The sequence below is a fragment of the Palaemon carinicauda genome, chromosome 1, assembly GCF_036898095.1.
Source record: "Palaemon carinicauda isolate YSFRI2023 chromosome 1, ASM3689809v2, whole genome shotgun sequence".
Taxonomy (NCBI): Eukaryota; Metazoa; Arthropoda; class Malacostraca; order Decapoda; family Palaemonidae; genus Palaemon; species Palaemon carinicauda.
Window position 1 is genome coordinate 109,054,897 of NC_090725.1, and position 23,842 is coordinate 109,078,738.

The window sequence follows — 23,842 nt, forward strand, 5'->3', positions numbered from 1 at the left end:
AAAGACCTTACTATGAAGACTTTATTTTTGGTCAGTCTTGCAACAGCCAAAAGAGTAAGTGAGATACATGCGTTTAGCAAAAACGTTGGATTTCGTAATGGTAAAGCTGTCTGTGCCTTACAATTAGGCTTTCTTGCCAAAAATGAACGCCCTTCTCAACCTTGGCCCAAAGCATTCGAGATTCCAAATCTTACGGATCTGGTTGGAGAAGAGGTGGAAAGAGTCTTATGCCCAGTAAGAGCTCTGAGATGCTACTTGGATAGAACAAAAGATATACGAGGCAATTCTGAATCTTTATGGTGCTCGGTCTAAAAGCTCTCATTACAGATGTCTAAAAATGCCTTGTCATTTTTTATCAAGCTTTGGATTAAGGAAGCACATATTCATTGTAATGAATCAGACCTTGGACTTTTAAAGGTCAAGACTCATGAAGTCAGAGCAGTAGCAACGTCGGCAGCATTCAGGCAGAACAGATCTCTACAAAGCATTATGGACACAACCTTCTGGAGGAGCAAATCTGTGTTAGCATCATATTATTTGAAAGGTGTTCAGACTCGTTACGAGGACTGTTACACTCTGGGTCCATTCGTAGCAGCGAGTGCAATAGTGAGTGAAGGATCCACCACTATGTTCCCATAATCCCAATAACCTTTTCTTCTCCTGGTACTTTTGTTTTTATGGTTGTTTGTGGAGATTGTGTCAGTCTTCCACAATCATTGATTTTGTCAGGTGGTCAAATTTGTTCCTTGAGAGCGCCCAGAACTGGTTATTGGAGGAGTTTCTGTCATAATGAGGTATTTACACTGGTTTGACAGTCCCTTTGAGATCTTCAGCCCCCTGGGAGGACCGCTGGATCTCGTAAAGCTAGCAGACATAATGAGGCAGAGTATCATTGAAGTCAGCTTCCTTATCAGGTACGAACCCTTAAGTTTGTTTTAATTAACCCTTAAGTAGAATTCCAGATATACTAGCTGTCTCTAACCCTCCACCAAAGGTGTTAATCAGCTATATATATAACTACCGGGTAAATCTTATGTTTAAAAATGGTATTTTCATTATAAAATAAATTTTTGAACATACTTACCCGTTAGTTATACAGTGGAACCTCTACACACGAACGTATCTACATCCGAATTTTCCAACATCCGAAGTAAAATTCGAGCAAATTTTTGACTCTACACCCGAATTTTATTTCGACACACGAAGTAAACATTATGCCATTGAGCATCGAGTGCTCAGTTCTCTATTCTTGTGTGTATCGTGTGGTTGTCCTCTGTTCGGTCTGTTATTAACAGTGCTTATTTTCTTCCTTTTCTCACATTTCCTTTTTGGTTTTACCTATAATCATGGTGCCTAAGAAGCTAAGTTTCATTACAGGAAGAGGGCAATTCTTTCATTAGAATTGAAGCAAGAAATTATAGAAAAACATGAGAGCAGTGTGCATGTGAGTGATACTCTATGGCTAAACAATATGGCCGGAATAGGCCTATGATCTCGAGGATCATCAAGCTGAAGGCAGCCATTAAAGCTAATAACCATCGAAGGGGATCACCATTATTACAAGACATCTTAGCAATACCCTGGAAGAGATAGAACGCCTTTTGTTGATAGTGATAAAGGTCAAATAGATTGTTGGCAACGATCATTTGTGAGAAGGGCCAGCGTGATGAACAGAAAGAAAGAAAAATGTGAAGCAAAGAAAACCATGATAGCATTAACAAGCTCTTTTAAATAAGACTTCTCTTTTTTTCTGTCTCTCTCTAAACATAGCATTAACATGTTCTATAAATAAAATATCTCTCTCTCTCTCTCTCTCTCTCTCTCTCTCTCTCTCTCTCTCTCTCTCTCTCTCTCTCTCTCTCTCTCTCTCTCTCTCTCTCTCTCTCTCTCTCTTCTTCGCTGTTATAGTGTTAGAGACGTCTATTTTTTTTCTGAGAGAGAGAGAGATTAAACAAAAATGTGTTTTCAGTACATATGATTTTTAACAGCGTCAACGAATTGAAAAACAATTAAATTTAACTAAGAAAGTAATAACAGCTAATCTGAATTCCTTTATTAACTAAAACAAATATTGATACAAACACACTCGTGTGCGTATGCACAAACACACACACTGGTGCAAAAATTGCTACGCAGTAAGAGAGACGGTCGGGGAGGAGGTAGAGATGGTGACTGCGATAACATACCGTAACTCGTCATTGAAAGTGATGAAAATAAAAAATCAAAAGAAAAAAATGTAAAAAATATGAAATATAAAAATAAAAAAAAAATAAATAAGCTAAGTTAGATTAAAATTTCTGTAGTGTAAGTTACGGTATGTTATCACAGTCGCCATATCTACCTCCTCGCCGATCGTGTCTGCTCGTGCGTGTGTGTGTGTGTGTTTGCGCATACGCACACTAGTGTGGGTTTGTATCAATATTTGTTTTAGTTAATAAAGGAATTCAGATTCGCTGATATTGTTTTTTAGTTACATTTAACTGTCTTTCAACTCGTTAATGCTGTTAAAAATCATATGTACACAACACATTTTTGTTTAATCTCTCTCTCTCTCTCTCTCTCTCTCTCTCTCTCTCTCTCTCTCTCTCTCTCTCTCTCTCAGAAAAAATTAATAGATGTCTCTAACACTAACAGTGAAGAAGAACAAGAGGGAGAGAGAGAGAGAGAGAGAGAGAGAGAGAGAGAGAGAGAGAGTATTTATTTAAAGAACATGTTAACACCATGTCTACCTTCTCGCCAATCGTCCGTCTCCTCCTGGCGTAGCAAATCCTACACCTGCGTTGGCCTGTCTCTAAGGTAAAGTGGCAATAAAACACATTTTTTATTTATTATTTCTTTATAATTATCTTTTTTACATGCTTCTTTCCTATTATGCAGTTATGTTTTTGTTATGTGTAATTATGTGTAGCCATTTATTAAGGATTTATTATGGGTTTTTAGGCTGAGGAACGAATTAAATGAATTGCCATGTATTCTTATGGGAAAATTCGTTTCTACATCCGAACATTTTCTACATCCGAAGTTGGTTGTGGAACGAATTAAATTCGTATGTAGAGGTACCACTGTATATGATTTTAGTCCCACCCTCCTCCCCTCTAAGAGACTAGAGGCATGGAGTATATGAGGGTTCCTGGAATGGTTCCCAGGTACCTCGCTAGGGCCCAGGGGTGGTACACCTGGCTATCCAATTGGCGATTGGCGCGAGTTTTGAATTTTCTGCTGTGACGTCAGGGACTTAAGCTATATATATAACTACCGGGTAAATATGTTCAAAAATTTATTTTATATTGAAAATACCATTTTAATAACTATACAAATTAGAAGCTCTTTACTCATACTGGCCTGCCATCACCCCCCCCCCCCCTTTAAGTCCTGCCTGCAATTACAGTGGCTTGTTTTGGCTACTGCGAGTGTGAGTGGGGTGATTGGTCCTACCCCCTCCCCTCTACTAATTATCAGTGGGTAGTCACGCTTTGCTGAAAATTTTACGGTTGGTACACTTGGGCTCACTATTTTATCATATCTTATTTCTCTTCCTCTTGATTTGTTAAAGTTTTTATAGTTTTTATATGAAATATTTATTTTAATGTTGTCTGCTATTATATTATGCTATTTTTTTTCCTTGTTTTTTTTCCTCACTGGGCTATTTTTCCTGTTGGAGCCCCTGGGCTTATAGCATCCTGATTTTCCAACTAAGGTTGTAGCTTAGCAAGTAATAATAATAATCATACAATGACAATAATAATAATAATAATAATAATAATAATGATAATAAGCTCCATAGTAAAGAACTTCAGGTTTATATGGTTAGGAAAATTACATATTATTTCATGTCATATTTGGTAAATATTATTTGTTCTGTGATTCAAGTCTGATTTGTTTGTTTCTTAGCTTTATAAAATTCTTTATTTATCAATAGATATGTAATCAAAGAAGTAAGAGTCGATGAAATGTCAGAGGAAGAACTGGAAAAGACGCGAACGGAAGCAACAATTCTGGCCCGATGTAAACACAGCAGTATTATTCGTTACAAAGAGTACTTCATGCTGACAGACCCTGCTACCATGTGCTTGGTGATGGAATATGCTGATGGTGGTAGGGGCATCACTGTTTAATAGATTTAAGTTGGGTATTTGATTTTATCTTTTTATAGGTATACATGTTATAGGAAGTTAAGATCTCCAAGCCTGTCTTCCAAAAATTTTCAAGTGAAATGTGGCTCCTTGTAGTTTAGTGGTTTCCTCCAAAATGATTTTACTCGTCTTAAGAGTATATGAGACATGTATAATGATTATTCCCTTCCATATTTATTTGGGACAGCTCTGCATAAGTTGAGTTTTACTCCTAATGCTGGATAATCTCCTCCCTTTTAATAATGAAAAAAAGGGAATCATCCTCTTCCAATACTTCACAGTATTTAAAAAAATTTATGGTAGTTAAATGCTGTATGAAGTTATTGCTTATTGTAGTGCACTATTTTATATTGGCTGTTTTATTACATTCTCTCCTTAGGAGATCTAGCAGAAAAAGTGAAAGCAGCGAAACGAAAGGGTGGGACCATAGAAGAAAGTACAATATTACATTGGTTTATTCAAGTGATCTTTGCTGTCCAGTACCTTCATGCCAATAATATTTTACATAGAGGTGAGTTTTAATCATCAGTTTTGGCTCGATCACACTCGTCTGGTGGAAAATTTTCATTTGGAAACATCTTGCTTGAGGCAAAAATCTTGCTAAAACATAATCAATATCACAGATCTCAGAATTCTCTTAGGTATGACCCATTGAAGTTACTTGGGTCCTGATGCTAGAGGACATATTGAAGATGTGTCTTCCCAATGTATTTAAAGTTAAAAAGATGAAAGAACCAGTACAGTAATGCAATCTTGCTAGTATTTAGATCACCATATCTGCCAGACTGTATAGAGATTCAACACTTGAATATTTCTGTTCAAAAGTTACATCCCTGTGTTGTCCAATGTTATAAATGTTAGGATTTTGGACACATCAGTATAAATTGCCCAAAAAGCAAATAATGTTTCACCTGCTCTTAAGCTCTGTTACTTCTCTGCAGATTGTTTGGCAGGTAAAAATTTGTTTTCATTTTAAGAGAGCTCATTTCAAAATGACGACAATGTCCTCAATATAGACTGGAACAAGCAATCATTGAGACCATAAATAGTGAACAAACAACCTTTATTGCAGCCAAGATAAAATTTTTGGGCAATAATAATGCTCAAGGATTGACTTCTTCAAGTATTGTGTCCAATCCACATGATTTGACCTCTAATTTTGAAAACTATGCATTCTTTTGCAAGTTTAATTTACAGAATCATGACCAATCACACGTCTTTTGCATTGTCACTTTAAATCATTGTATTTTTGTACATATGCTGTTACTCATAAATCTTCATTAAACATGTATACCAATAGAATAACCGAAAATGCAAAATGCATACACTAAAAAATCATTGATATTTTGGTTTCATTGTTGATAAGTTGTTGCATGGAATGGCATGGGTTATATGAATTCAGGTGTATATTAAAATTTTTGATTTCGTGAAAACTATTTTTGATATTCTATAAAAAATTCCTTGGTTCAGTTTCCTACCACAGATAATTTTCTTTTCATCAGTACCATACCATACATCTAGGAAAGTACATATATGAACTTTTCATTGCTACCATTTACTTGTTCTGAACTTAGTGTATCTAGAATGACCTCAAGTTAGGAAGAATGTAAAATGGGGATACTATTGTCACAAGAAAATTTTCAACTTCAACCGACAAGACACGAATTCCATGAAATAGTGAATTTTGGCCAATTAATTTTATTTTGTATTCTCATAGGTAGATCAAAGAACATCTGTCTGCTGGTTTAAAATACCTTTTCAAATTCTATAATAAGGATCTTCAGGGCTGACAACTGGTTATCATTTGTAATCTGTTATATATTTTTGTTCAGAATTTTGCTTTTAAGAAAATATTTTTTGATTCAGTGTTTAATATTTAAAGAAAACTGATATGATACCATTATAATTAGTAATGGAAATCACATGCTATTTCTTTATCAATAAATAAATATGATAATTGTTAACATTACTTTGACTGGTAATAATTCTTACATCATAAGGGGTTAGGTATACCTTTTAATGAAAAGTGAATAATTTCCATGTTGATATGTAGTACATCTAAACAGAATACTTTATTTAATGTGCTTAGTATGATGTCCTTCCCTCTATTACAGATTTAAAGACACAAAACATATTCTTGACAAAGACAAATCTTGTAAAAGTTGGAGATTTTGGAATTGCCCGATTTTTGAGGGACAAACAGGACCTAGCTACAACTGCCATTGGTACACCTTATTATCTGTCGCCAGAAATTTGTCAGAGGTCAGTTTAATTTACATTGAATTATGATAACAGACTGTATTTGTGAAGAAAAGCTAGGAACATGTTTATGAATGTTTTTGTAGTTTAAAGCTGTGGTATCCTATTAGAAATGTCCCTGCCTGTCAATATGTAAGATGTAGGTTCAAGACCAGCTCAAGCCCATTACCTCCGCCAATGAAGTTGGAAGGAGGTCATGTTTCCTTCCCTCTTTGTGTTTGTTTGTGTATGTGTGTTTGTGAACCGCTTCCTCGCCTCAATTTGAATTATAGAGTAATGAAACTTGCAGGGATTAACTGTTATGTAAAAAGCTGGAAACGATTAAATTTTGGAAGGTCGAGGTCAGAGTCAAGAAAAATGTCCAATTCACATAATCAGCCATAAGTTTGGACATTGTTGTCACAGAGACTTCATACTTGGTTCATATTGGAGTAAATGAAAATTCACACCAATTAATACATGTTAAGGTCAAAGGTCAAGGTCAAGGTTGAGGAAAAGTTCGAGAATTAAGCTGCTGCAGCGGAGGTCTGCGCTCTATCGAGTGTCCCTCTAGTTAGTTTTGTATTGTCTGCAACCTCACTATCATTGTGAGTTAGGGATAGGGGGTTTGGAGGAGCCTATGGTTCTACCAGCCGAGTCTTCAGCAGCCATTGCCTGGCCCTGTGGTCCTTGCTTGGTGGAAAGGGTTGTGGGTACTGATCATATGTGTACAGTGGAACCTCTACATACGATTGTCTTTACATACGAATTTTCCAACATCCGAAGTAAAATTCGATCTAATTTACGTCTCGACACCCGAAGTCTTGCTCCAACATACGACGTAGATCATACAATTAGAATTTTCTCGAAGCGTCGATCGTAGTTTCTGGTTTACGCCGGTAGACGGCATCACATCGGAGGGACGCCAATCGAGCGTCGCCTTGATCAGTCCTCTCATCTCGTGCGGATCGTGTGGTTGTTCTCTATTCGCTCCGTTATTAACAGTGTTTTTTATCTTCCTTTTTCACGTGTTGTTTTCTGTGTTTCGTAATCATGGGTCCTGAAAAGCTTAGTTTCGGTTCAGGAAGTAGTAGTGGTGAGAAAAGGAAGAAGTCAATGCTTTCATTAGAACTAAAACAAGAAATAATAGAAAAACATGAGCGAGGTGTGCATGTTAGCGATCTGGCTAAACAATATGACCGGAATATGTCTACAATCTCGATGATCATAAAACAGAAGGCAGCCATTAAATCAGTCAAACCATCGAAGGGGATCCCCATTATTTCTAAACGTCGTAGCCCTATTCTGGAAGAGATGGAACGCCTTTTGTTGATCTGGATAAAGGACAAGGAGATTGTTGGCGATACTATCACTGAAACGATCATTTGTGAGAAGGCCAGCGCTATCTATTGTGACTTGAAGGTGGCGGGTTCTGGGGGTGACGCAGGGAGAGTTCAACCGATCCTACTACGGAGGAATTCAAGGCGTCTCGAGGTTGGTTCGAGAAATTCAGGAAACGGACCGGGATTCATTCAGTTGTTCGGCATGGAGAGGCTTCAAGTTCGGACAGCAAGGCTGCTAATGATTTTGTTAAAAAGTTTGAAAAGATCGTGGAGGAGGAAGGCTACGTAGAGCAGCAGGTTTTCAACTGTGATGAAACCGGTCTGTTTTGGAAAAAGATGCCTAGTCGAACATACATTACCGCTGAAGAGAAGAAAATGCCTGGACATAAGCCTATGAAGGATCGGTTGACTCTTGCGCTTTGTGCCAACGCCAGCGGGGACTGCAAAATAAAGCCGTTATTAGTTTACCATTCTGAAAACCCTAGGGCATTTAAAGCACATAGAATTAATAACGACCTACAGCATGTTCTATGGTGTTCTAATTCTAAGGCTTGGGTCAATAGGCATATCTTTGTGGAATGGGTAAACGTAGTTTTCAGCCCTGCTATCAAGAAGTACCTTCAGGAGCGGACTTTGCCTTTGAAGTGCTTGCTTTGTTTGGATAATGCACCCGCTCACCCCCCAGGACTTGAAGATGATATCATCGATGACGATGAATTCCCCCCAGGACTTGAAGATGATATCATCGATGACGATGAATACAAATTCATCAAAGTGTTGTATCTTCCACCGAATACCACCCCTATCCTCCAGCCCATGGACCAGCAAGTCATCTCTAATTTCAAGAAGCTCTACACCAAGCAATTATTTAAGCAGTGCTTTAATGTCACGCAAAGCACCAACTTAACTTTGCGTGAATTTTGGAGGAACCATTTTAATATCGTGCACTGCTTAAAGATCATAGATCAGGCTTGAGAGGGAGTAACTCGTCGGACACTGAATTCAGCTTGGAAGAAGCTTTGGCCTGATGCTGTTGCTCCCAGAGATTTCGACGGTTTTGGCCCTGAGCCTGGACCTGTGTTTGCCGCCGAGGAAGACTTCGAAGAGATTGTATCCCTTGGCAAGTCCATGGGTCTGGAGGTCGATGAAAATGACATCACCGAACTCGTCGATGAGCATCATGAAGAGCTCACCACCGAGGAACTCAAGGAGCTGCAAGCCATGCAGCATGATGAGTTCCAAGCGCAGTTGTGTGAGTCGGAGGAGATCGAGGAGGTAGGTCACATCTTAGGTTCGGCTGAAATAAAACAGATGTTGGCATATCATCAACACGTGGTTGATTTCATCGATAAGCATCACCCACAGAAACTTCAGGTTTGCCGTGGAGTTGCAGTTCCATGATGTTTGTTTAACACACGTTAGAAAAATTCTCAAAAGCCGTACCAAGCAACTTTCTCTCGATAGTTTCTTTAAAAAATCTACGAAACGGTTTAGTGATTATGATGAAGAGAAAGAAAGTGAAGCAAAGAAAAGTAAGACCGAATCGAGTGAAAGTGATGCAAATTAAAAATAGAAAAGAAAAAAAATGTAAAAAAAAAATATAAACTATAAAAATGAAAAAGAAAATAAGCTAAGTTAGGTTAAAGTTCATGTAGTGTAAGTTAGAGTAAGTTACGGTACGTTATCGCATTCGGCGTCTCTACCTCCTCGCTGATCTTTCGTCTCCTCCTGCGTTGTAATTCCTACACCTGCGCTGGCCTGTCTCTAAGGTAAAGTGTCAATGAAATCGCCTTTTTTATTTATTATTTCTTTATTATTATTCTTTGTTCCGTAACTGGAATACAAACCATGCTATTTGATAGGGGTATTACTTTCGACGTAGCTGAAATGACGAGCCATTAAAATTTAACGAGGGTTTACTACCCACATCGCTAGTTAGCAAGGGTAGGGGAGGGTAGCTTGCTACCCCCCCCCCTCACACACACCTGTGCTTGAGCTCACTCTGCTCTCGGCTCGGATAGTAGTCGGACGTGTCCGCTTTCATCCTCGCTGCCATTGGCAGCCATTAATGCTTTTTTTGCTTTTCCTTTTACAGTTTGTGTGTGAAGTTGGCCTCTGTTATTATGCGTACCTACCATGGATTTCCCGACCGCCCCTGTGGAACATTCATGTCGGCGGTCGAGACCGATTCTCCCGCCCTTTGTCCTTCCTGTAGGGGCCAAGGGTGTGATAGTGATAACAGGTGTAGTGAGTGTTGGGAGTGGTCTACCTCCCAGTGGGAGAGGTTTTCGTGGCGACGGAAGAAGAAGTCCAAACGGGATATTTCTCCTTCGAAGGTTTCTTTGAAAGGAGAAAAACCCAAGGCCTCTTCTTCCGTTACTCGAACCTCCTCCGAAGCTCCCACTCGGACGGTCTCTTTCGGGAGACTGTTGAGTGGTAGCGTAGGCCGTTGTACTGTTTACCAAACTTGGGGTTCGAGAGATGGCGTTGCTTCCCCTAATCCCTCTCTCTCAGCTTTGGTCCTCCTTGGGGCTCGAGGGTTCGCCCTCCAAGGAGGTCTTACTTGACTACATCTGATTGGGTGCCACTGTCAAGCAATCGCCGCCTCCGACAGAGGTTGATCCTCTGTCGATTGTCGACATTGTGGTGTCAGAGGTATCCAATGCGGTATCACCCATCTCCTCTGCCTCTTCAAACCCTACGGTAGCTGACGGCTTAATTTCTCCCGGTCCTGTTCAACCAACGAGGGAGAAACTAAGTCAGACAGTCTCTCCTGTTAGTGTTTCTCTCCCTCGGGGGAGTTCACTTACAGACTCCTCCTCTTCTGAGGACTGCTGAAGGTCAGCTTGCTGATCCAACGGCCCGCAGAGGGCGCATCCGTCGCAAGGCTCACCTTCCTCCTCGCCAGAGAGGCCTTCCTTCACCTGCGGTGAGGAGGCGCCTCTTTGGTTCTACATCTTCGTTGCAGTCCCCCACAGAGGAGCCTCGTCATCGATCACCGACTGTTCCTGCTTTGGTCCTGGACCTTTCTGCGGATCTTTCGCGATCCCCTTTGGTGGAAGGTCGTCCTTTCAAAGGACACGTCGACCTTCCACCCGACAGACCTGCCGACCTGTCGTCACCCTTCCTGGATGCAGATGCGCGCTATGCGCCAACGAAACCTGACTTCCATGCTTGTCAGGCCTTGTCAACTAACCCTAATACAGGGCATCAAAGGCGTATGCGCGCATACACATCCCATCAGGAGCCCAGCTCTTCTATGCGCTATGCTCGCACTCATGAGCATACGCGTCCACGGTCTCCTGCACGCTAGGCTTTGCCTGAGCAGACACACCCACGCCCAGCTGCGCGCCAACCCTCACCTGCGCGCCGTCAACCTCCTACGCGCCAGCGATCTCCTGCGTGCCAGCGCTCTCCCGCGCGCCAGCGCCCACACCCACGCCCAGCAGTCATCTCTCCTGCGTGCCCACAATCTTCTGATCTGGGCGCTATTGGGAAGTCAACTAGGTTGACTTCTCCCACGCGCCAGCGCTCGCCTGCACACCAGCTCTCGCTATCGCGCCAGCTCTCGCCATCGCGCTAGCGCTCGCCATCGCGCCAGCACGCGCCATCGCCTGCATGCATCCACGAGGATACGCACGCGCGCCCTGCGCGCATCCTCTCCTGCAGTTGCACGCCCTCATTCTGACGCGTGCCCACAAACTGCACAGGCTTCAACTGCGCGCCCGCACGCCAGGGGTCTTTCTGACTCTAATGAGGGCTCTCAACGGGTTTTCCGACCCAGAGATCCTTCCTCGAGAGGGCAAGGACACGGTCTTGGACCGTGTATTCGGTACTCAGAAACCCTCCAAGACCAGTGCAGCTCTGCCCTGGTCTCAGGGGGTTAAGAGTACCAGGGACAAGATTGCTGTACAGCTCTCCGAGATGTCCTCCTCCAACCGTTCCAGTGCCACCAACAAGCTCCTTCCTCCTCCTCGCGTACAGCAGAGGAGGTACTTCGAGATCCTTCAGGAGCCTTGTTTAGCTCTTCCGCTTCACCACTCGTTGGAAGAGCTGACCAGGGGAGTCCCTCTTGAGAGACTCTCCAACCCGCAGGTCTCATTCTCGGCAACCGAGATCCTTAACCAGGAGAAAGTTGCGAAGTGTGTTATGCAAGCCACTTCGTGGCTCGACATCTGGTTAGGGACCTTAGGTATCCTGATACGTCCTGAGGACTTTTCCAAAGAATGTACTAGGAAAGCTATGGAGACTTTCCTTCTCTCGGGTACTCGCACGATCGAGTTTCTGGCCCACCAAGTCTCAAACTTGTGGGCAAACATCATCCTGAAACGTCGGGATGCGGTAGCCGAGAGATTCCATCAGAAGGTCCCTAGGACCGAGATCAATAGGCTCAGACATTCCTCTTTAGAGGGATCCATCCTGTTTGAGCCTAAGAATGTGGAACAGGCCGCTGAGAGGTGGAGGAAGTCTCATCAAGACTCCCTCCTTCATAGGGCTTTAACATCTAAGCCCTATAAGCCTCCAGCACCACAGCAGTCCCGTCCAGTCAAGACCGCTAAAACGACGACAGCAGCGAAGACCGTGGTGTCTAAGCCCTTTCCTGTCAAGGATAGGAGAGGCAAAAAGTCCTCCAGGGGAGGCAAGAATCCTAGAGGAAGCAGCCGAGGCCGCAAACGCTAGGATAGGCAGTCCCCCTGCATGTCCACCAGTGGGGGGATGCCTATAAAGTTGCTCAGACAGGTGGAAGCAACTCGGGGCCGATTCCTGGACGATTTCCGTGATCAGTCTAGGATATCGCGTCCCATTCATAGCATCTCTGTCTCCCCTGACGACGAATCCAGTGTCATTGAGCTCCCTTGCCATGGGATCGGTAAGGGGGCAAGCCCTTCGTGCAGAAGTCCAGACCCTGTTGAAGAAGGGCGCTCTCCAAGAGGTCGTCGACGAATCTCCTGGCTTCTTCAGTCGACTTTCTTGTAAAGAAGGCGTCTGGAGGCTGGAGACCAGTCATCAACCTCTCAGCTCTGAACAAGTTTGTCAAACAAACTCCGTTCAGCATGGAGACGCCGGACACGGTCAGACTAGCAGTAAGACCGCAAGACTTCATGTGTACACTGGACCTAAAGGACGCGTACTTCCAAATCCCAGTCCATCCGTCTTCAAGGAAGGACTTAAGATTCAGCCTAGACAACAAAAAATACCAGTTCAAGGTGCTGTGCTTCGGTCTCTCCACAGCACCTCAAGACTTCACCAGAGTGTTCACCCTAATATCATCGTGGGCACACAGGTTTGGCATCCATCTCCTCCGCTATCTGGACGACTGGTTAATCCTAGCAGAATCGGTGTCATCCCTTCTTCAACACCGAGACAAACTTCTGAGACTTTGCCAAGATCTGGGGATCATGGTAAATCTCGAGAAGTCCTCACTGCTTCCCACTCAAAAACTGGTATACCTAGGCATGATTATAGTCACCAATCTCCACAAAGCCTTCCCATCAGACGACAGGATAGCAAGGCTGAGAAAGGTGGCGAGTCCTTTTCTCAGACGAGAAGAACTTCCAGCCCAATCGTGGTTACGTCTCCTCGGTCACCTTTCATCGCTGGCCCGTCTAGTTCCCAATGGTCGCCTCTGGATGAGATCCCTCCTGTGGCGACTCGAGTCCCGGTGGAATCAAGGTTACAATTCCCCGGATGTCCAGATCCCCATGGGACCTGCGGAACTGACGGATCTCCAGTGGTGGGTGGCGGACGAGAGCCTACGAAAAGGAGTGGATCTTCTCATCCTCCCCCCGGATGTGAAGCTGTTTTCATACGCTTCAAAGAAAGGGGGGGGGGACCCATGTGCTGCACCACACAACCTCAGGCCTTTGGTCAGAGTCAGAAAAGTATCTCTATATAAATCTCCTAGAGATGAAGGCCATCTTCCTGGCCCTTCAACAGTTCCAACAGTACCTGGCAAGTCACTCTGTGGTGGTGATGAGCGACAACACCACAGTAGTGGCCTACATCAACAAGCAAGGAGGTACTTTTTTGCAGCAACTATCCCATCTAGCAGTAAAGATACTGAGATGGGCCGAAATCCACTCGATACCCCTATCGGCACACTTCATTCCAGGCAAAAGGAATGTGCTTGCCGACAATCTGAGCAGAGCATCTCAGATAGTGAGTACCGAGTGGTCTTTGGATCATCTAGTAGCCAACAAAGTCCTGACTTTGTGGGGTTCTCCGACTGTGGATCTTTTCGCAACGGCCCTGAACTTCAGGCTCCCGCTGTACTGTTCCCCAGTCCCAGACTCCAAGGCTCTCTGGCAAGATGCTTTCCAACAACGGTGGGACAACATCGACGTTTATGCCTTTTCCCCGTTCTGTCTGATGAGGAGGGTACTCAACAAGACCAGTACATTGGTCAATCTTTCAATGACTCTCATAGCTCCGCTATGGCATCACGCGGAATGGTTCCCTGACCTTCTGCAACTACTAACGGAGCTACAGTACCCAGAGAACTTCTTCCACAACACAATCTTCTCAAACAACCACATGCCAACATCTTCCACAAAGCCGTAGGTTCACTACGACTTCACGCCTGAAGACTATCCAGCATCTCCTCTCGGAGAGAGGATTTTCGCAACAAGTTGCTGTCAGGATGTCTGGACACCTGCGAAAGTCTTCTGCAGCAGTCTACCAGGCAAAGTGGAAAGTCTTCTTTGGTTGGTGTCGTGGAAGGGGTATCTCTCCACTTGATGCCACTATTCCAACAATAGCAGAGTTCCTTGTGTATTTGCGTGAAGAAATGCGCCTTTCAGTCTCGGCAGTGAAAAGCTATCGCTCAGCCTTAAGTCTTGCTTTGAAGCTGAAAGGAATGGACATTTCTTCATCGCTAGAACTTTCCCTACTCATATGTAGTTATGAACTTACCTGCCCTCAGTCGGAAGTTAGACCTCCCCCATGGAACGTGGTTCGAGTTCTCAGGTCTCTTAAGAGACCTCCCTATGAACCATTACGCCAGGCATCAGATCGCCACCTAACCTGGAAGACTGTATTCCTGCTCGCTTTGGCCTCAGCCAAGCGAGTCAGCGAACTTCATGGTCTCTCGTATGACATCGCCCATTCAAGGGGATGGTGGGAGGTAACGTTCAGCTTCGTCCCTGAGTTTATTGCTAAGACTCAGAATCCTGGAGTGGCGGATCCTCGATTTGACTCCTTCTGGATTTCTAGTCTCTGTTCTGTAACAGATGACCCAGACCATCTGTTACTATGCCCAATAAGGAGTTTGAAGCTATACCTCAAAAGAACAGCTGCAGTCCGTCCTCATGTGCCAGCACTATTCGTCAGCACAGGAAGGACTAAGAGAAGGGTCACTAAGAACACCATCTCTGCATGGATTCGTAGGGTCATTGACCTTGTCTTGAATCCAGATCCTCCTCCGTCACGTCGCCGTAAAGCACATGATGTCAGGAGAATAGCTACGTCCCTGGCCTTCAAAAGAAATTTCTCAGTGAAGCATGTTCTTCAAGCGTGGGTGTGGAAACGCCAAACAACGTTCACAGCCCACTACCTGCAAGACGTGACTCACAGGAGGCTCGATACGTTCTCTATCGGCCCTGTGGTGGCTGCACAACATCTAGTTTAAAACCTCAAGCTCCTTATTGGACAAGTAGCAGAAGGTTGAGGGCATTGTTACCCAGTTTTAGTCTGCATGAATGAAAAGGTTTGACTGGCCCTTATTCTTTTCTTCATCCTCCCCTCTCTTGGGGAAAGCAGCATCCTGGGTTCTCTGCATAGCTGACCTCAAACCACTGCAAGTAAACCATGCTCCTTTGTGTTCCTAGTATTAAGGTTAATACTGTTGCGTCCTCATACCCTGACGAAGTGGTATTGGGAAAGTCCTAGTCTACAAGTTTCCATCTAAAGAACTTCAGAACAACTTCCTAGGACGAGTCACACTTCTTCTTACCTTCACACACAGCTTGTGTAGGCCGCAGTCCTTGCGTAGCAAGGCTCTAGCGAGGTGCAGGGACTCCTTATTTCATGGGTGCTTACACACTCAAATAACGAGCCCCCAGGCAAAGCCAAAAAGCCAGAACTGGCTGGGACGTCCACCCTTCCTAATGGGTGAGTCACCCCTATTAAATAGCGTGGTTTGTATTCCAGTTACGCAACAAATGACAAATTCGTAGATAATTTATATTTTTCCCAACTATACAAACCTTAGCTATTTAACCAAACTTGCCCGCCAGCCCTATCCCCCTTGAAGTCCTACCTCCAAGCAAAGTGAACTCATGCACAGGTGTGTTTGAGGGGGGTAGCAAGCTACCCTCCCCTACCCCCGCTAACTAGCGGTGTGGGTAGTAAACCCTCATTAAATTTTAATGGCTCGTCATTTCAGCTATGCCGAAAGTAATACCCCTATTAAATAGCTAAGGTTTGTATAGTTAGGAAAAATACAAATCATCTACAAATTTGTCATTTCTGGGCTTCGACCCGTGCCGCCCAGTGAAATGCTCCTTTTATATCATTTCTAAGGTAAAAACTGCTATGAATTTACCAGAGAAAAATTTTTATAGGAATGCTAGGTTGAACCCAGCTCGCTCACCTTAATAAGGTGTCGGTATAATACTGGGGCGTGAATAAATCACAACCAGAGGCCTCGCACCATTTAGATATCTCCTGTCAACATCCCCGAACAGTGAGGTGCCATTCAACATCCTACCACTACTAGCGATCCTACGCCAGTGACGTCACGCCTTTTTCATAGCACGTGCTATCAAACACTTATTTTGCCTTGGTGTGTGAATTTCGCTGGTTTTACCTGGATTTACCTCAAGATGTCGGACTCCACTGTCACTCCATCTAAGTTAAGTACCAGATCTATGAGTTTTGAGATTTTGGAGGGGGCCTTGCCCTTTTTTGCTATATTATAACAGTTTTATTTTTCACGACCCCGCGTGTGTCTTTCATGACGCTCGGCTTCCTCCTATCTCTCTCTCGTGTCGTTCTTAACGCTTTTCAATGAGTCCTCCATACTGATTGTTTCTCGTTATGAACTTTCTGGGTATCCATGGTTCACACACCGTATTAATTTATATATTGCTGTCCTGTTATTACGATAACAGTTATTAAGATATACGTGAGCGTATTCTCGTTAGGTTGGCATGCCTGGTCGCCTTCGGGCATTTCTATTCCATTAATATTATTACTTGGATTATTTACGTTCGCACGCCACGGACTTGCTTCTCATTTTTAACGTCATTCGTTTTTCTTACATTAGCTCGAGAGTTTTTCATGAGTCAGATATTAGTTTTACATTTTGTTAGCACTTCACTGACTCTGTGTTATGTTGGTAGCCTTGCCTACTCCTAGCGCCGTCAGGCCTGGTTTCTCCTGTCTCATGTTCGTTCCCTCGTTTGTTTTACGATTGATGTATAGTTATTTTTATTATTATCATCCAGCATGCCTTCCTATCTTATTTTACCATGTGTTATGTTTATTATAGTGTTATTAGTCTTTCCGCGTGATCATATCAATCGTGGGTCTGGCAGGTTGGTATACCTGCTATCGTCCCACTCCTAGCCTCCCTCCCGCCCGATACCCCACCCCAGGGTTACCTCCCTCTCTCTCTCTCTCCCAATCGAGTTAGAGTCACTATGTTGCGTTATGTTCCCCTCCCGGGGCCTTTCGCTTTCTTTGCACGGGCGGTTCCCGTTGATCTGTGAGGCTTGCTATTATTATACATTAACGTACATTACTACACTTTTGTACTACTCTACCCGGTCATAGTCGTTTTCTTTCCGTCGCTCGTTTGGCCAACGATCGACGGCGGTCCCCAAAGAATTGGCGGATCCTATCATCGAGAGGTTCGGATCCCTTCTTCTGGCCCCGGACCAAGGAGAGACGGGCGGCACCCTAACTGAGGACGTCGCTACCCTCAACCTGGATGTGGAACCCATGGCTCTGGATGATCCCGATGCAGGTAGGGACGTAGGTGAGTCAGGTGGTTCCCGGGCTAAGATTCCTATCCCTAGCCCGGCTTTCTCTTTTACTTCAGAACATTTTTCTTTTCGAGGTTATCCGGGGACAACCGGGACTGATCTCAGTCCCCGGCCTGTTATCCTCAAGGTGAAGGCTCATCGTAAGCCTTTATATAAGACCCACAAGTCTTCCAAAGACCACAAGTCTTCGAAATCATCAGCTTCGAAGGCTAAATCTTCCTCCACCAGAGTCTCTCAAGACCCAATTGCTGTGCCTTCAACCTCTCACGGAGTAGCCTCCGTTCCGGCACCTGTTCCCCCCCCGGCGGAATCATTTAACCCGGTGGATTTTTCCGAGAAGATGTTTACTCGTTTTGAGTCGATGCTATCGTCTCATACGCAGCAATCACAAGAGAGAATAGCTTCTATGGAGAGCCTAGTTCAGGGACTCATGCGCTCGGGGCTGCCACCGCCACAACAGCAATACCCCATCCCCGACGCCTCCAAGCTTCCTCCTTTCATTAACAATAACCCTTGGAGGTTAGCATTGCATGCCCCCTTCTCAGAGGGTATGTTGTCATTCGAAGGTTTCGGTACCCGGCCTCTTGCGGATTATGAATTCTACCCGCCGGGTCTTGAATTCCCCTTCCCGGGCTACGCTCGCCTCACGGAAGAGGCTCTGATTCGATTGGATAAGGTCCCGAAGGAAACTGTTAATTTTCCTAAAGAACAGGCACAGTCTGTGTTGGTCCGCGTGCTCAATGAGTGGGACTGCTTGAACACAATGATTACGGCCTACAAAAGTTCATATACTATGTTTGTGGCCGACGACCAGACCCCTACCCCATGTGTGACCAAGATCATAGAGACAGTCTTTCAGGCTATCAAGGAAGAGAAGCCTTTACCTCACCTCAGGGAGACCGACTTGCCCTCCCTTCTCTTTCCGGGAGACAATGAATGTTGGCGGAACGCCCCAGCTACCTTCTCGGTAGGTAAGTTGAGCCCGGACTGTGCCTCGACGCAGTTCAGCGAACGGCTTCCCAAACTCCCGGAGTCTCTCATTAAATTGGAATATGAGTCGAGGTGTAGATTCAGTAGATCCCTTAATTCAGTTGCCCTTTCTGAATTGACCGTCGCCGCTTACAATGAGGAGGAGGACCTTAAGGTCCTCACTAAGTCGCTTTTGCAAAACTTTATGGCTGACACCTATGATTTTGCAAATGCCAGGACCCATTGTCGACATCACATTCTATCCCAAGCCACGATTAGGCATGAACCTAATAGGCTCATCAAAGCTCCAGTCTGGGGCCCAGATCTTTTCCCAGAGGACTTAGTTAACTCGGTCCTTTGCGAGGCAGCTAGAGCCAACCAAAACCTCAAGGTTAGGTGGGGCCTGGTTTCATAGAGGAAATATGAGCCTACTAGTACCCCAATTCGAGGTAGGAAGAGATTGAGGCCCTTCCAATCTTCCCAATTCAGGCAACCTCTGCAAGTGGTTCAACCGGTCTCATTCCACGGAAGAACTACGTTCCTTCACAAAAGATCTGCTACTAAAGAATGCAACCCAAAGCATACGTTGCTTAAGATTTCAAGGTCGCTTGTTCAGCGTGCCAAAGAAAGGCTCAGACAAACGCAGAGTAATCCTGGACCTCTCTCGTTTAAATTCCTTCATTCGTTGCGACAAATTCCATATGCTTACCGTCTCGCAGGTGCGGACCTTACTTCCCCGTGGGGCCGTCACCACCTCCATCGATCTTACAGATGCCTACTATCACGTTCCAATAGCAAGGCATTTTCGTCCTTTTCTGGGCTTCCAGCTCGGCAAACAAGCCTATGCATTCAAAGTGTTGCCATTCGGGCTCAACATAGCACCCAGAATCTTCACCAAACTAGCAGAGACAGTAATTCAAGAGCTTCGAACTCAGGGGATACAGGTAGTGGCCTATCTAGACGGTTGGCTAATCTGGTCAGACAATGCCCAGATTTCCCGCGTAGCAACGAACAAAGTCCTCACCTTCCTTCGACAACTGGGATTCCAAGTCAACCTCGAGAAATCCCGCCTGGTCCCGGAGACCAGGTTTCAATGGCTGGGACTACAAGGGGACCTGTGCTCCCATACGCTGTGCCTCCCCAAAGCCAAAAGGAAGGAGATAGCGAGGAATACAAAACAATTTCTCAGGGAAAAGTTGACCTCCAGAAGGAACCAAGAGAGGATCCTAGGTTCCTTACAGTTCGCTTCCGTGACAGACATCGTCCTGAGGTCCAAACTCAAGGACATAAACAGTGTGTGGCGCTCCAGAGCAACCGCAAAACGCCGTGACAGACGTGCTCGCCTTTCCCCAACCCTGAGAAAAAGTCTGCAGCCTTGGACGAAGATCAAGAATCTTTCCAAGTCGGTTCCCTTTTACAACACAAGAAAGTCCAATGGTTATGGTCACCGGTCTTCCAACAACTGCACGTCAACGTCCTAGAGGCCATGGCAGTCTTCCTCACTTTAAAACTTCTCAATCCAGCCAGGAATCTCCATATCAGACTGGTTCTCGACAGTGCAGTCATAGTACAAAGCCTCAACAGAGAAGGCTTCAGATCGGCCCAAATAAACCACATCATGTTGAAGATTTTCTCCATGGCGGCAATGCACAAGTGGCACCTGTCAGCAGTCCATCTAGCAGGAGTCCAGAATGGGGTAGCGGACTCACTTTCCCGGACGACTCCGCTAGAGTTTGAATGGTCACTAGACAATCGATCTTTCCAGTGGATACTATCTCAAGTCCCGGGTCTCCAGGTGCATCTGTTTGCGACGGAATCCAATCGCAAACTAGATTGTTACGTAGCCCCAAACCTGGACCCTCAGGCTTATGCCACGGACTCTATGATTCTAGATTGGAATACCTGGAAGACGGTTTATCTGTTTCCTCCGGTGAATCTCCTGCTGAAAGTTCTGCACAAACTCAGATCCTTCAAAGGTCAAGTGGCTCTCGTAGCCCCCAACTGGCCCAAGAGCAATTGGTTCCCCTTGTTGCTAGAACTAGGTCTCCGCCCCCGGCGGATTCCCAATCCGGTGCTAACACAGACAGTGCAAACTCGCAATGTGTTCGCTTCCTCAAGGATTCTGAATGCCCTAACTTTATGGACTTCATGAAGTTCGCAGCCCAACGAGGTGCAAACATCGATCCTTTGAATACTATTTTCCTGGAATCTGACAAAAGGGAATCTACTCTCCGTCAATATGACTCAGCTGTCAAGAAATTAGCTAAGTTCTTGAAAGGTTCCCAAGTTGAGGAATTGACAGTGAACCTAACTGTTACATTCTTCAGAACTCTTCGAATCAGACCTGGCAGCCAATACCATTACTACAATCAAGTCAGCCTTGAAAAAGATCTTCCATATTGGTTTTGACATTGATCTAACGGATTCATATTTCTCATCCAACAACTGCACGTCAACGTCCTAGAGGCCATGGCAGTCTTCCTCACTTTAAAACTTCTCAATCCAGCCAGGAATCTCCATATCAGACTGGTTCTCGACAGTGCAGTCATAGTACACAGCCTCAACAGAGAAGGCTTCAGATCGGCCCAAATAAACCACATCATGTTGAAGATTTTCTCCATGGCGGCAATGCACAAGTGGCACCTGTCAGCAATCCATCTAGCAGGAGTCCAGAATGTGGTAGCGGACTCACTTTCCCGGACGACTCCGCTAGAGTTCGAATGGTCACTAGACAATCGATCTTTCCAGTGGATACTATCTCAAGTCCCGGGTCTCCAGGTGCATCTGTTTGCGACGGAATCCAAACGCAAACTAGATTGTTACGTAGCCCCCAACCTGGACCCTCAGGCTTATGCCACGGACTCTATGATTCTAGATTGGAATACCTGGAAGACGGTTTATCTGTTTCCTCCGGTGAATCTCCTGCTGAAAGTTCTGCACAAACTCAGATCCTTCAAAGGTCAAGTGGCTCTCGTAGCCCCCAACTGGCCCAAGAGCAATTGGTTCCCCTTGTTGCTAGAACTAGGTCTCCGCCCCCGGCGGATTCCCAATCCGGTGCTAACACAGACAGTGCAAACTCGCAATGTGTTCGCTTCCTCAAGGATTCTGAATGCCCTAACTTCATGGACTTCATGAAGTTCGCAGCCCAACGAGGTGTAAACATCGATCCTTTGAATACTATTTTCCTGGAATCTGACAAAAGGGAATCTACTCTCCGTCAATATGACTCAGCTGTCAAGAAATTAGCTAAGTTCTTGAAAGGTTCCCAAGTTAAGGAAATGACAGTGAACCTAACGTAACATTCTTCAGAACTCTTCGAATCAGACCTGGCAGCCAATACCATTACTACAATCAAGTCAGCCTTGAAAAAGATCTTCCATATTGGTTTTGACATTGATCTAACGGATTCATATTTCTCATCCATTCCGAGAGCTTGTGCCAGACTAAAACCTTCAACTCGCCCTAGCGCAGTTTCCGAGTTTTTGAACGATGTTCTTAAGCTAGCCTCTGACACCCCAAATGAATCCTGTAACTATATGGCATTATTAAGAAAGTCACTTTTTCTTTTGAGCCTCTCCTCTGGCTCCAGAATCTCAGAATTGTCAGCCTTATCTAGAGACCCAGGTCATATAGAGTTTCTCTCTTTGGGTGAGGTCCTTCTCTCCCCTAACAAAGTTTTTCTGGCTAAAAATGAGGACCCCCAAAACAGGTGGTCTCCCTGGAAGATTGTTCCACTTCCTCGGGATCCATCCCTGTGTCCAGTTACCACCCTGAAATCCTACTTAAGTAGAACTTCCACTACAACCACAGGGCCCTTATTTATTAGAGAACACGGAGGAACTATTACCCTTAAGGGAATCAGGCAACAAATTCTTTATTTTATTAAACAAGCTAATCCTGAATCATTCCCACATGTCCATGATATTCGAGCTGTGGCTACCTCAATTAATTTTTTCCACCATATGAAATTTGATGAGCTCTCAAAATATATGGGTTGGAAGTCCCCTAAAGTTTTCAAGCGCCACTACCTAAAACCTTTAGAAGCTCTTAGATTTGCCACAGTAGCTGCAGGGAATATAGTTCCTCCTGAAGGTACTGAGTCCTAATCACAACGTCTTGCTCTGTCCTCTTTCCCTCCTGCCTGGCTTACCTGTTGTTCCTACCTGTTTTGTTACTATTACTATACACCCCTATGGTGTATTATTTTATTATTCAATTGTTCAATTTCACGAATTGTTTTGATTTCACTTGTTCTTGAAATCCCTGAGCTGATTTTATTTTGCATTTTTGATTACCAAGCTGGATTTCCACTATTCTTATCTGTTGAATTTTACCTACGGGTTTCATTATTGATTGTTTACCATGTCTATTTATCACTGACATATACATGTTGATCTATTTTTACGGCTTTCCACATCCCTCTTTTTTTATATTAAAACTCATCAGCTATGTTATTTTTGTGTTATTCCCTCTTCAGGTAGTTAGCCATATTGGGTCCCCATTCTCTGGTACGATTTCACTGGGCGGCACAGGTCGGAGCCCAGAAAAGGGATTTTGACGTAGGAAAAATCTATTTCTGGGCGAGAGACCCGTGCCGCCCAGTGAACCCACCCGTCCCTCCCTAATTGGGCCCCAATCTGGGGTGCTATAAAGAGTGACGTCACTGGCGTAGGATCACTAGTAGTGGTAGGATGTAGAATGGCACCTCGCTGTTCGGGGATGTTGACAGGAGATATCTAATTGGTGCGAGGCCTCTGGTTGTGATTTATTCATGCCCCAGTATTATACCGACACCTTATTAAGGTGAGCGAGCTGGGTTCAACCTAGCATTCCTTTACAAATTTTTCTCTGGTAAATTCATAGCAGTTTTTACCTTAGAAATGATGTAAAAGGAGCATTTCACTGGGCGGCACGGATCTCTCGCCCAGAAATAGATATTTCCTACATCAAAATCCCTTTTTTTTTTAGATATTTCTGTATTATTCAATTGTATTAATGTTATGTGTAATTATGTGTAGCAATTTATTAAGGAGTTATCATGGGTTTTTAGGCTGAGGAATGAATTAAACAAATTACAGTGTATTCTTATGGGAATATTTGCTCCAACATGTGACCGTTTTAACATACGAAGCAGCTCACGGAAAGAATTAGGATCGTATGTAGAGGTATCACT

General features: G+C 44.4%; 1 protein-coding gene across 1 annotated transcript in view; it reads left to right on the forward strand.

Annotated features, from left to right (window-relative positions):
- LOC137642886 (uncharacterized) overlaps nucleotides 1–23,842 on the forward strand; it is a 132,663-nt gene that overhangs the window by 37,995 nt on the left and 70,826 nt on the right. The window contains exons 3-5 of the mRNA XM_068375755.1: nucleotides 3,920–4,095; nucleotides 4,513–4,644; nucleotides 6,248–6,395. Coding sequence (XP_068231856.1) covers nucleotides 3,920–4,095; nucleotides 4,513–4,644; nucleotides 6,248–6,395 — 456 coding nt within the window. The remainder of the gene's footprint in view (nucleotides 1–3,919; nucleotides 4,096–4,512; nucleotides 4,645–6,247; nucleotides 6,396–23,842) is intronic.